The sequence below is a fragment of the Barbus barbus genome (assembly GCF_936440315.1).
Source record: "Barbus barbus genome assembly, chromosome: 15".
NCBI classification, from domain to species: Eukaryota; Metazoa; Chordata; class Actinopteri; order Cypriniformes; family Cyprinidae; genus Barbus; species Barbus barbus.
This window is the reverse complement of record NC_136743.1, coordinates 3,114,444-3,127,613: the sequence shown is the minus strand read 5'-3', so window position 1 is coordinate 3,127,613 and position 13,170 is coordinate 3,114,444. Positions and strand designations below refer to the sequence as shown.

The window sequence follows — 13,170 nt, the reverse complement described above, 5'->3', positions numbered from 1 at the left end:
TGGTGCCTTGGAGTACTAAACTAAGACTGAAATAAAAATTAGTTAAAGCTATTTTGGAATATTTATGTTAAAAAAAACAATAACAAAGTAATAAAAATGACAAAAGCACATAAAAAAAAAACTAAAAGTTCAACTAAAATGAAGATGAAACCGTAAAATATAACAATAAAGGCTAATTAATTTATTGTGGTTATTAATAATTTATATTAATATGAACATCTTAAAGAAAATGTTGCCTTGGCAACTAACTAAAATAAGTTACTAAAGTTACTAAAATTAAACTCAAAGTCTAATGGACATATTTTTTTTAAAAATGCTAATAAAAATTAAAAGCAACAAAATTACAAAAAAAAAAAAAAAACCTAACATTAAAATGAAATCTGAAAATATAAAAAATCTGAAAAATGTTGCTTTGGCAACTAAGCAAAATTAGTTTAGAAGTACTAAAACTGAAATAAATATGAAATCTAATGGAAACATTTTTTTTTAAATGCTAATAAAAATGCAAAAAAGCACAAAATAACAAAAAATAACATTAATATGAAATCTGAAAATCAGATGAAAAACTTTTAGACAAACGGAAATTAGAAATGTTGCTTTGGCAACTAACTAAAATAAAGTACCACTGAAGTACTAAAACTAAATAAAAGTAATACCTAATATAGAAAAAGAAATGAAATGACAAAAATATAAAAAATATACAAAAGCTCAAATTAAAATATAAACTAAAAATATAAAAATAAAATCCAATTCAAAACATAAGAAAATAGTAGCCTATAATATTATACAAATAATATTAAAGATGTATTTGTTTAGAGCATACTTGAAACTTGGACAACAAGAAGAGGTTTTACAGGAATATGTATTTATCCGTGATAAAGCTCAGTGCATCAACACTCTTAAAAATAAAGCTTGTTTATCGGCATCGATGGTTTCATGAAGAACCTTTAACATTATAGAATCTTTCCACTCCACAAAAGGTTATTTAGAGCAGAAAACAATTCTTTAGTCTATTAAAATAAAAGTGGTTCTTTCAGGAACTGATCACTGAAAGGCTCCTTGGTTAACCAAAAAGAGTTCTTCTGTGGAATCGCGATGAAAAACCCTCCGTGGGAACCTTTATTTTTAAGAGTGAAGCATAAGAGCAGCAGCGACGCAGCTCACGAACCGACTCAAGTCAGAATAGCCCACAAGTCTCTATACATGGCTGGTTTGGTGGTCTCATAGAAATAAATAAAAGCACATTGCAGGAGGGCAGAGAGAGCTCTCAGTCTGAAAACACACAGCACTGCTTGAGCTGTTTATAGCCAACAATAAATTCACTTTAAAATGAGTTTGCAGCAACAGGCCGGTCACTCTTGCAGATAATCACAATTAGCAGCTGCTAGTGGAGTCTGGCTGGAGATCAGACACACAACTCAACACTTCACTGAAGCGCTGCAGCTGATCATTCAGTCCGATCTGAACATGACCAGCACATTGTTTTATGAATCCAAGACTCAAGATTCAGCTTTTGGCTGTTGAAGAATGAAGTAGCATATATTATATTATAACAGACAGTAAACCCGTCACCGGTTAGTTTAAAAATGCAGCACAAAATCAACAAAAATTAATAAATAATGGCCCCTTAATTGCTGCTTCGGGTGTAAAATTAAAACTACATTATTTGAGTTTTGGTTACATAGTGATAAACAATAAAACGTCATTATTTTTAAAAAGTTGCAATATATACCTGCATATCAGTGTTGCAATTTATGTGCATACATTTACATTCATTTAAAGAAATATAAACAAATTAATTTCTAATTTAAGTAAAATTACTATTTAAATAATAAATACTAAAATTATGAAAAACAATTAAACTTATTTCTAATTTTCAGCTAAAGTACTAAAATGAATATTTAAAATTGAATACTAAAAATATATTTTTAAAAATGCACATAAATGTTAACTGAAATTAAATAGAAAATGTCTCATTTTCAGTTAGTTTAAGTACTGACCTTGTATAAGTGTCTATTAGAGTATAAAGAATTGAACAAACACAGAAACTCTGGTGTTAGTTTGTGTTCGTGAACTGTGGAGACAAATGAGTTTTTATGAAACATTTCATCATCAGCAGTGATACATACATTCATTTGTTCTCCTTTATTATGATTTACAAAAACAAACCATTTAACTTAAAATAAGTTAAAAAAATTTGCCTTGAACTGAAAGTCACTGAATATGTGTGGCAGACTGAGAGAAGACAACTGAATGTGAGGAGATTTAAAAATATAAAAGAAAGAGAAAAGCAAGAGAGCGCTTTTATCACATTCTCGGGCCTTGTGCCGTTTGGATAAAGGCCCAAAAATGCAGGGCGAAACAGAGAAAATACATTTCTCTCATGAGTTTTAAGGACGATGCTAAAAGTAGAAAATCATATCAAATGTTGCCAAATAAAATTCACACTTTTCTGTTTGTTGAATGTTCTAATAATCTTCGCAAAACAAAACAAATACTGTGCAAATAAATATTAGGAGAGAAACCTGCACTCAGTGTTTTCCTCAGTCGCAGATGTTCTTGGATTGCTTGGCTTTTCACAATATGACGCAGCTCTTATTTTTTGTTTTTTCAATAAATATGTTTCATATATATGGGTGAATCACAAAAACACACATCCAGGTTTTGTTTAACCCCAAAATCAAAAGAAAATAAAAATGTATTATGCCTAAAATGACTATATTTTAGCATTTATTTACAATAATGCATTCAGATGAATTAATCAGATGTGGTATTACAATATAAAATACTGTAATACAATGATTTATCAAATTAAAGGCAGTACAACTAACAATATAATCTATGAACATTAATTCAATAATATTTTTTCATATTACAGTAATGAGAATCGGATTTTTTCCCTAATGGCAAACTGTAAAATTTCACAATTTTATAAAAAAAATTCAAAAGTAACAGTTATCTGTGGTTCTAAAACAGGTTTTGGCATAATACAGTTTCTTTTTTTTCATCTGATTTTGGGGTGAAGCATGACCTCGACCGGTTTTGTGAGATTCACACATACTCACGTTCACATATCAGCCACTTTTATCCATGAAATAAAAATCAAAAGATATAAAACAAAAGGTTCTATTTGACCGTGTTCTTCTGGAGACAAAGTCTGCTTCTAAAACGCAGTTCAGCTCGGTGTGTCTTCAGATCTGGCAGCGTCATTGTGCAGCTCAGCGCTGCGTAACATCCTCTTCCTCTTTTCCTTCGTCTCTCTCTCTTTTTCCTCAGCATTTTTCTCACGCTTTCTGCTGATTAAAAGCACATCACGCGGACAGGTGCCGTCTGCCGTGTGCGGCCAAACCTTGAGGAATGATCGCTCTGAAGTTCAGTGGTTTAAAAAAAGCAGGGAAACGCTGTCTGAAGCAATAGAAGAGTGTATTGTTCTCTCGGGGGTTTGGCGTGCTCTGCGCTGTCCGTGTGTGTTAGTAGTGATGGGCAGGATCAGCGCTGGTTCCACCGTGTCACAGATCAGTCTCCGGTGGAGGGGAAAAAGTGCGGCTGAGATGATGATGATGGTGATGATGATGAGTAGATGTGTTGGGGATGTGGGCTGAGCTCTTACGAGTTATTGGTGGCATTCTCGTTGCTCGGAGAGCTGGAGGAGGAAGAGGAGGAGGAGGAAGGGGTGAAGTTCATCCCTGATAGGCCGGGCGGATCCGTGGCTGTGTTCTGCCCGCTCAAACTCTTCCTGCACACCGGACACGTGTCATGCTGGGAAACACACAGACAAAACATGTAACGCTGTTCTTTTCAACTTTCTATTCATTACAGAATCTTAAAAAAAACATATGGTTTCCACAAAAATATTAAGCAGCATAACTTGATAATAAGAAATGTATCTTAAGCAGCATTTTAGAATGATTTCTGAATAGTGTTATTTTGGTATCATTGAGATACTAGTACAGTTTTTTGTATATATTTGGTTTTAATTTTAGTCAAGAGTTTTAGTAGTTTTGTTGTGTTTTTGTCATTTTTGTACATAAAGTCAATTTAAATGAAAATCTTGGCAACTTGTGTGTATGTATAAATGTTATATATCTTAATATGTTAGACATATTATTAAACAATAAATGGGAATAGATTTATTTTGTAATATAAAATTAAATGAATAAAGAAGTGAACTTGATGTTGCCATTTTTATTATGCCCCTGAATTCTGCACAAACATCTACAATGAAAAACTAAACAGTTAAGAAATATTCATTTATTTAAACCTGTTTTGATGCTGTTTGAAGTACTGTTTTTTCTTTAAATTATTGTTAGTTTTAAAAAAACTAGCAAAAGTCAGGTCGTTAATGACATGATCCTCCAGGAAGTAAACAGCAGCACAATCATTTGTAAGCATCTGTGATTAATTTTTGGTCATATTGTTGTGATAGAGGTTTTTTTGTGATTAATGCTATAATATTAACATTTGAAAAGTTACAAAAAATGTCTGAAAATGAGCTTGAACTTTAGGTTGACAGTTGACGTGCGCTGACAATCCCTCACTGAGCAATGACTAACTTCAGCTCTTCATACCCATCCTGTTCATTTTCATCATCAAATCATAATTACCAAAGTTATAAGTGTCTGAGCGTGACAAGAGCATATTTCTGAAAGCCTGCCGTATTACTTTTACAAAAGTACTTTTTAATTGCAACACATGCATATTCAACACGATGAACCCAAACACAGCAGCAGCAGTTATTAGCACAAATTCAATTTGCAAACTCCTGCCTTTCTGTACAGAACCCCGAACCATGAAATTAACATCACAACCTACAAATTGAAACAGACTTTATCTGGATCACTCATTACACTGTCCAAAGTTGTAAATATTGTATGGAAAGATGAAATAAAACAGAAGAGAAACGCCACCTGCTCGAGCCAGGGAACTACACAGTCGTTATGAAAGAGATGATTGCAAGGAAGTTGTCTAACGTTCTCTCCTGCGCTGTAGTCTTCTTTACAAACAGGACACTCTAGACCAGCACCTGAACCACAAAAACACACACACGTCAGAAATAGGAAGCATCAAACATAACACAAAGCCGATGGCGAGTTGAAACTGGCTACATTGTTATTGAGAATGTGAAAATATACAGTACATATTTTCAAAATTGACTGATCTGTTGGTTGTTTGAATTATTAGACAACTAGGCAACTGTAACCGTGAAAATTATTTATTGTATTGTTTAGGTGTTATTTGTGATATATATATAGCTACATAATCATTCAAAAGTTTGGAGTGAGTAAGATTTCTCATGCTTTTGACAACATTTTCCCATTTCAAAATTCCATACTTTTCCAGACTCAAATTTCCAAACCTCTCGGTAGATTTTCAGACCATATTTGACATAAATAGTTCATAAGCATTATTTTCAGCTTTATATTTGGTATATAGTACAGTCATCTGTAAATATTTTTATTTTCTCAGGGTTTTTTTTTTTCATTGATTTTCTCAAAGTGACAACAAAAAATAAAAAAAATAAAAATACAGATGTGCATGGGAATGTTTTGCATTCTTACGCATTGCAATTTCTAGTTTTCTATAACCTATTTCCTTTTTGTATCACTGCCATCTTACTATGAATAAAAAGATAGCATTGATGCACATGAATTAACAGAGCTCAAAATTGAGCTTTTCTTATGGTAGTACCTCTAATATCAAAGCCTAATGTCCAATTTAACACATCCTCTGTGGTGATGGAGAAACTATGACACGAAAAGGGCTGATGGCATAACATTTGCCAAGTTCAAGGGTCTATAAAAAAGACTGGTACTGTAAAAAGTGTTTAAGATTTGGCTTTCATTGGGGAAATATGCCATATTTCAAGGCCTTAGGTCTCTTTAATGCATACTCTGTGGCTGCCAAGAAACCACACCGTGAAATGGGCTGATGGCACAACAGGTGGCTCCGTGTGCATCGTCCTATATGATCAATTTAACGGTTATACAGACATAAAAGTCTGTATATTTTTTATTTTTGCAAAGGTCCTTAAGTAATGTAATACGGTGCTAAGAATATAGTGTGAAGAAACCCAAAATGCTTCTAACCTGCATTTTGCATAATAAAAAAGTGCACCTTGAATTCATTCAGTCATATTAGAATCACTAAACAGCTGTCATTAAACCTCACTTCTTGTACAATAAATTTATTTTCAGTCAATTCTGAATTTTCTATTATAAAAAAACTAAATAGGGGCAAAGGTCTGGAAACACAAATATTTTTCCATAGTCTGCTTTCTTTTTTCTCACCAAGGCAGCAATTATTTGATCAAAAATACAGTAATATTGTGAAATATTACAATTTCAAACAACTGTTTTCTGTGAATATCTGTTAAAATGTAATATATTCCTGTGATCAAAGCTGAATTTTCAGCATCATTACTCCAGTCTTCAGTGTCACATGATCCTTCAGAAATCATTCTAATATGCAGAGTTAAACATTTCTTATTATCAATGTTAAACACAGTTGTGCTGCTTCATATTTTTGTGGAATCTGTGATGCACTTTATTTTTCAGGATTCTTCTTTGAATAGAACAACATTTATTTGAAATAGAAATCTTTTGTAACATCATAAATGTCTTTACTGTCACTTTTGATCAATTTAATGCATCCTTGCTGAATAAAATAATTAATTTCTTTAAAACAAAAAGTAAGTGACCCCATGCTTTTGAACAGTAGTATATGTGTGTACTTATATACTGTATATACTATCTATCCACACTCTGTGTGTGTGTGTGCATTTACATATATTACACATTTTAAATATCTATCTTATTGTACAAAAGTATTATTTTGCTCACAAAAAAAGAGACATAAATACAGGAACTCTGCTCACAGCAGGTCTGAAATCTTTTACAAAGGCAGTGTTTTGACGGCTGCAGCGCTGACTCTTTAGAAGTGGATGAATTTAGAGACGCAGCGCTTCAGACAGGGTTTTACCATGCGAGACGTCTAACAGTTACAATTAGAAAGCTAAAGCACTTCACGCTGTCAGCATACAGAACCCTCTGTGAGAAATCTCAACATTTACCCTGTTTGAAGCACCACTGCTAAAACATGATGCTGTGCTCCAGCAGTGTGTGGTCATGTATCAGACGTCTGTCTTCTTACCCACGTGCTCCTGTGTTATCTGGACCGTAGGGAGACTCTTAATCTTCTCTTTGTCTGCCGGAGGGGGACCCGTATTTTCAAACTGATTTAATAACTACAGGACGACAACAGGGACAAAAAAGTGAGTATGTGATTATACAGGTTTTTTTTGTTTTTTTTAAATGCACTGATATTGTTTGCAATAGCAACACAGGGCTCTGTAGAGTTTCATATTCCTTGTGGTTATAAAATAAAGCAATAAGCCACTTGAGACCTGTGTTATGATGGCATCTAATCCATTGGCACCCCATGCATAGTCCATTGGGTTTGAGTGCAGCATTCCCCTGTAGGACAGTGTCCAGTGATCAGCTGTGGTTTATCATAGACTGAGAAACGACGTAAAGACAGAAAATTACATTGGCGACTCACCATGGTCCCATCGCCATGTTTGGCATAGCTGTCGGAGCAATAATTCCATTAACTAACTGCTGAATGATTCTGTGAAAACAAAACCAATGAACATTTCCAAACGTCACAAAAACATTTTATTCCACCCTTAAACCTGGCAACACACTGATAAACATACTTTTTATTAGTGTACAGCAGAGATGCCCAAACCAGGGCCTGCGTGATGACCTTTGATTGGGCCGGCATGCCATATCACAAAAGTAGGGGGAAAAGTAGGAAAAAACATGCTATTGAAGCATATCTTAATTTCTTATTTATATTTTTGTGTTAATATCTTTTTGTTTTGTTTTTTGCATTGAAAAAAATTGTTGTTTTTCACATAAGCTCACATTAGCGAATTTGATTAAAAATAATCAAAACATTTTTTTAATTGTATTTTATTATTATTATTATTATTTAAATTGTAAACATATCAATGCAAACATTTAGTTGTATATAATGAAATATTTACATTTGGCCTTTCGTATTAAAATGTTTGGGCACCTCTGGTCTACAGTATTTTTAGACCTGGAAATCACATTTTTAAAGTCCTTACAATTTCCCGATTCCTTTCCATTATAGTGGGAATCCAGAATAGATCAATCTTGAATAAATTTGTAAAAAGTTCAATAATTCAGAATGCAAACCTGACTTGAATAAATCTGCAGTACAGTGCCATCTGCTGAATTCTTACCCTTCTAAAGTGGGTACACCCTCATGCCGAACTCCTTGTCTCCGGGGAACGTGTCGTCCCCGTGGCTGCCTGGCCCCGTAGCGCTGTCGTGAGGCCATCTCCCGCTCTCTGCGGTTCTCTGCGTCACGGTTATCTTCCACTGGTAAACCCGCTCTGAAGTCAAAGCCCTCATCGAAGATCCCCAGAGCAAACTGCCCGTAACCATGTGGGAATGTAAACAAGTGCTGGTCCACATTCTGACAGGTAAGAGGGAAAGCTTTCGTGAGCTTCAATCAGCCAGTGCTTTCACACACACACACACACATGATTTTCTTAAAGGGGTCATATGATGCGATTTCAAGTTTTCCTTTCTCTTTGGAGTGTTACTAGCTGTGTGTGCATAGATAAGATCCCTGAAGTTGCAAAGACTAAAGTCTCAAAACCAAAGATATTCTTTATAAAAGTTAGGATTCTGCCACGCCCCCCAAAACGGCTCGTTCGAACACGCCCCCACGTCTACGTCACAATGTGGAAATATTTGCGTAATGCTGCCCCAATGTTCACGCAAAGAAAGAAGGCGTGGTTTCAGTAACCGCAGTAGTGTTGATAAAGCCAAGGACAGGGAGACACTGTGTGTTTCTAGGCAAAAGCACTTTATTTGGCCTTCTGAAAGTAGATGCATTTAGATTACTTACAACAGAACAGCACAATCCAGATGTTATGATCTGGACGACCATTTTATGGATGACCGTTTCGTGAACCTCGGAGAGGAGGTAATTCTGACTTTGCTATGACAACCTGGCGCTTCTGAATCAGCGACTGTAAGTTTTGTTATTGACTGTTCAAATGCGGAGTTTTGCACGTCGTGTGTGTGTGTGACAGAGAGAGAGAGAGAGAGAGAGAGCGAGGGTCACATCACAGCACGTCAGCTGTCTTAATTGCGGCTTGTGTGCAAACACATACGAGCATCATCACTGTGTCTGTCACACAACTCTGTTCCCTTCTCGGGCTTGAACTGATGGTAAAACTAAGGACATTATTAACTGTCTTTACTTTTATTTTGAAAGCTGAAGCTCGTGATAATGGAAAGGGGCATTACATTTCTGACAGGAAGGAGGGACTTTGTAGAAAACAAAGCGTTTGAGAGAGGCGGGGCATAGAATACCTACAACAATGTACAGTATTTGAAAAATAATGTGTTTTTTGAACATTAAAGCATGTCAGCATATTCTGTTACACCAAATATACAAACTGATGATCTTTAAAAAAGCATCATATGATCCCTTTAATGTGGCGTCTGGAGGCCTGGGAGAATATTCTTCACTGCTTTCAACAATTTATAATTTGCATGCTTGCCATCTATTAACCATAGTCTAAATCTGTATGTTGCCATATATATATGGATCAAGGTTTGCATACCCAGTGAACAGACATACAGTGGATGACAGCTCACCTCAAACGAGGGCCGATTCTGATCATTCGAGGCTGTAGATGTGGACCCATTCTCTGAACTGGAAAAAAAGAGAAAAAGATGCAAAGAGAAAGAAAAAGAAGAAAAAAGGCAAATAGCAAATGTATATCCAGGAAACTTTGGCAAAAACGGAGATAGAAAAGATCAAATGTTCACATTATTGTTTTTCTGTTTCTAATGCTTGTAAAAATCTTTCACAGTGTTTAGAGCTGAACTGTGAACCTGTTGAGGAAATCAATGAAGCAAACAGATTTCCTGATGTGGAATCCCATCCACAGAAACACGTTTCGACAAAAACATAACGCAGTTTGATTTTTCTCTTTCTGATTGATTTTATCCACAGAAGCAGGTCAGTATTTTACCTTCCCTCTTCAGACAACTGCTCGATGAAGCCAGACTCACAGCGTGGACAGATGTAATCCTGAAAACAGAGGTCACAACAGTACATTAACACCACCCACTGAAAGAACTGAGAAACTGTATCTATAAAAAAAAAAAATGAAATGAAGATTAATTTTAATTACTAAAATTAATGAAGCGAAAATTGAAGAAAAAAAGATAAATATAAATATTTTAAAAATTATTTAAAATTTTTATTATACAGTATAATAGTGAATAAATAAAAATAACATTGCCAAAAATATAGGCCTAGTTTATTAGACTGACTGTTTATTATTTCTAAGAAACGTACCAACTTTATATATTTGCACTACAAATATGCACAGAACCGCTGCTTCAACTGCACAGATTTCCACAAAACAGTATCGGCTGTCATTCATAAACCTCATTTGTGTGTTTGGATATGAAATATTTTGCCTAACAAGATAAGCTTTCATGCACAAATGAATATGTTGTACATTTAACACATTTTTTCACAAATCATCACAAATGAATTCCGCAGAATGCCTTTAATTAAACTGCAGATTCCATCTGTTCCTGTATCATGACCTCCAGCTGACCTGCAGTGCTCTGTCCTGTTTGGGCTCTTTCTAGAGGCTCCACACAATAACAGCAGGATAATAACGCCACAGAATGAGGAAGAGACAAGCAAAAGAGCTTTGTGACTCCATCCATTCTCTTCCCTGTACCCCTCTCAAACCTCATACAAGGAGCAGCATGTGCAGAAAGATCTCTGGCCACGTATTTCCTGACAGCTAGAGATGATAGTATGTGTGAAACTGACGAATGCACCAGATCTGTGGTTTCAGATTAATTCCTGACGTGTCCTGGGTCAGCTGATAGTGAACTGAGGCAGTTTTACAAATGACATCATCGTTCTCCAACTGTACTAGCCTCATTTATTATGAGTGTCAGCAGAAAGTAGTTGTAGAGCCAGAGAGTGTGAACTTCATTAGTTAAACAACCAAAAACCATGAGAGACAACAGTGTTATTTTAGTTGAATTGAGACGCAATTACAGTTTTTATTAATATTATAAAATGACAATACCAGATATTTGTGTGTTCAAAAATGTGTGCTTTAATTTTTTACTTTAGTTAACCTCCATATGAGTATCAAAGTTTGATCTTCATCTGAAATTACTCAATTTCTCAAATTAATAAGCTGATTTCATTACAACCAGTCTTCAGTTACAGTCAAGAAATCGGACATGCATGAATCACAAATCAGATACCAAAACCACATGAAACACAGATCGATAGAATTAGACCAACTTATACATCAACTTGTCAGTTTGAGGCGAAAAGAACTTCGAAAGCCCGCCTGACGTATAAAACAGATCGTATAATCAGTCAGTAAAACTAACCAGGTGATCTCATATCAACCAGTCTTCAGTAACAGCCAACTTCATGATCAGACATCAAAAACTCATCATTTATCATCAAATATCATACTATTTACAATCATTAGATAATAGCATCAACCAGTAGATCTCTTAATAACAACCTCCTGTAACAGCTAACCATATCAATCAAAGATCAGAAACCTAAAGCACATATAAAACAATCCATTGGCAATTGATCAACTTACAAACATTGGTTATCATCACAACACTTGATATGATTTAACTAACCAGTAGCTCTCATAACAATCAGCCTTCTGTCAACTAAACAACACGAATCACTGAAAATCCATCTTTGACCAACTAAACCTACAGAGAAATATTAGACTTGAAAGTTAAAAACACAAAATATAACCAGCAGACCACTTAACCACCAATTATAGATCAAAAACACAAACATCAGCATCTAACCAATTTACAAACACTGAAACCCATCAGTCTCTTATTATTAGTTAATACAAATCTAACTAGTTGGTCTCTATTAACCACCAGTTTTCAGTTATAGCCAACTAAACTACATGACAAGCCAGATCAGACACACAAATCAGGGCTATGAACATCTCAAACTTTATAGCAAACAGTATTAATTGCATACTATTTAATAAACAACTTGACTAGTTACCCAGCTGCCTTCATAACTAGTTCTCTGTTCAGACCAAGTAAACCACCTGATCTACAGATCACACAACTGAACCACTTATGAAACACAAACCAGACACATCTGACAAGATTATAACTAAATATCTGTCAATATTATATGACTAATTTAGCGGTAGTTAGTGAATGCACCGAGCTGATGCCATAACGAGCAGCCTTCAGGTTTGACAGATTACACAAACAACAGAGCTCTGGACAACTCTTTAATCTGCGCTCAGTTCTGCCAAGAGTCCGTCTGATTAAACTCTCACCTCTCCAATTAAGTGTAATTCAATTAAATCCTCATTTTAATCCTGAGTGTTGCTATTGGCAACCAGCAGCCTGTTAGCCGTTAGCACAGGGAGCGCGGAGAAACGCGTGTTAAAAGAGGCCGTTTCTTCCGTTACACGCTACCATACCGATTCAAAGCCTTCGGGGGAGGCTCGTCTTACCGGGAGCCGAGGGCTGATCTCTTCCGAACACCGGTGACAGAAGAACCGGCTGGGCCGCGGGGGAGCTTCCGCCATCTTCGCTGCAGGACCGACTGAGAGCGAGAACGAGGCGAAGTACGGAAGCCCGTACGGATCAAGAACTAGTATGTACGGACGACGGAACGCGTTTGGGAAAACACACACATTGCGAAAAAGTCTTCAAATCAGAATTTTTTAAAGTATAAATAAAACACCCTTGAAGCAATATAAACAGGCTAGTTTTTTAGATAATGCAGATTAAATATAGATTTTTTTTTGTTGTTGTTCACTTATTTTATATACGAACATGTATTTATTTATTTAACTTTTTACCATGGTTAAAAAAACTTTTAATGCACAACTGAAAATAAGAGCTGAAAGTGACACCTAGTGGAGAAAGAGGCAGTCGACAGCCATTATAAACTCTAATAATCAGATCCATTTAACCATTTAAAGACCTCTTCATGAGTGAGTTTGTCAGCAACGAGCTGTTTTCATATACTGTACTAATTTAGATCTAATCATACACAGAGATCCTTTGTTAT

At 35.3% G+C, this 13,170-nt stretch overlaps 1 protein-coding gene across 1 annotated transcript; it reads right to left on the bottom strand.

Moving 5' to 3' along the window:
- Positions 1–1,253: 1,253 nt before the first annotated feature.
- LOC306880998 (E3 ubiquitin-protein ligase RNF126-like) lies at positions 1,254–12,719 on the bottom strand. The gene is made up of 9 exons (XM_079434797.1): positions 12,608–12,719; positions 10,082–10,140; positions 9,702–9,759; positions 8,270–8,505; positions 7,558–7,626; positions 7,403–7,472; positions 7,150–7,243; positions 4,908–5,023; positions 1,254–3,759 (listed from the first exon to the last, which is right to left on the bottom strand). The coding sequence occupies exons 1-9, from the start codon at positions 12,680–12,682 to the stop codon at positions 3,607–3,609; spliced, it is 930 nt and encodes a 309-aa protein (XP_079290923.1). The 5' UTR covers positions 12,683–12,719; the 3' UTR covers positions 1,254–3,606.
- Positions 12,720–13,170: the final 451 nt, after the last annotated feature.

Bases quoted from the DNA above. Each gene is read 5' to 3' on its own strand.
- LOC306880998 (XM_079434797.1), bottom strand. From the start codon at position 12,682: ATGGCGGAAGCTCCCCCGCGGCCCAGCCGGTTCTTCTGTCACCGGTGT. The intron at 9,760-10,081 runs GTAAAATACTGA...CTTTTTTTCCAG, and splicing joins CAGTTGTCTGAAGAGGGAAG to TTCAGAGAATGGGTCCACAT. The intron at 7,244-7,402 runs GTCTCAAGTGGC...GTCGTCCTGTAG, and splicing joins TAGATGCCATCATAACACAG to TTATTAAATCAGTTTGAAAA.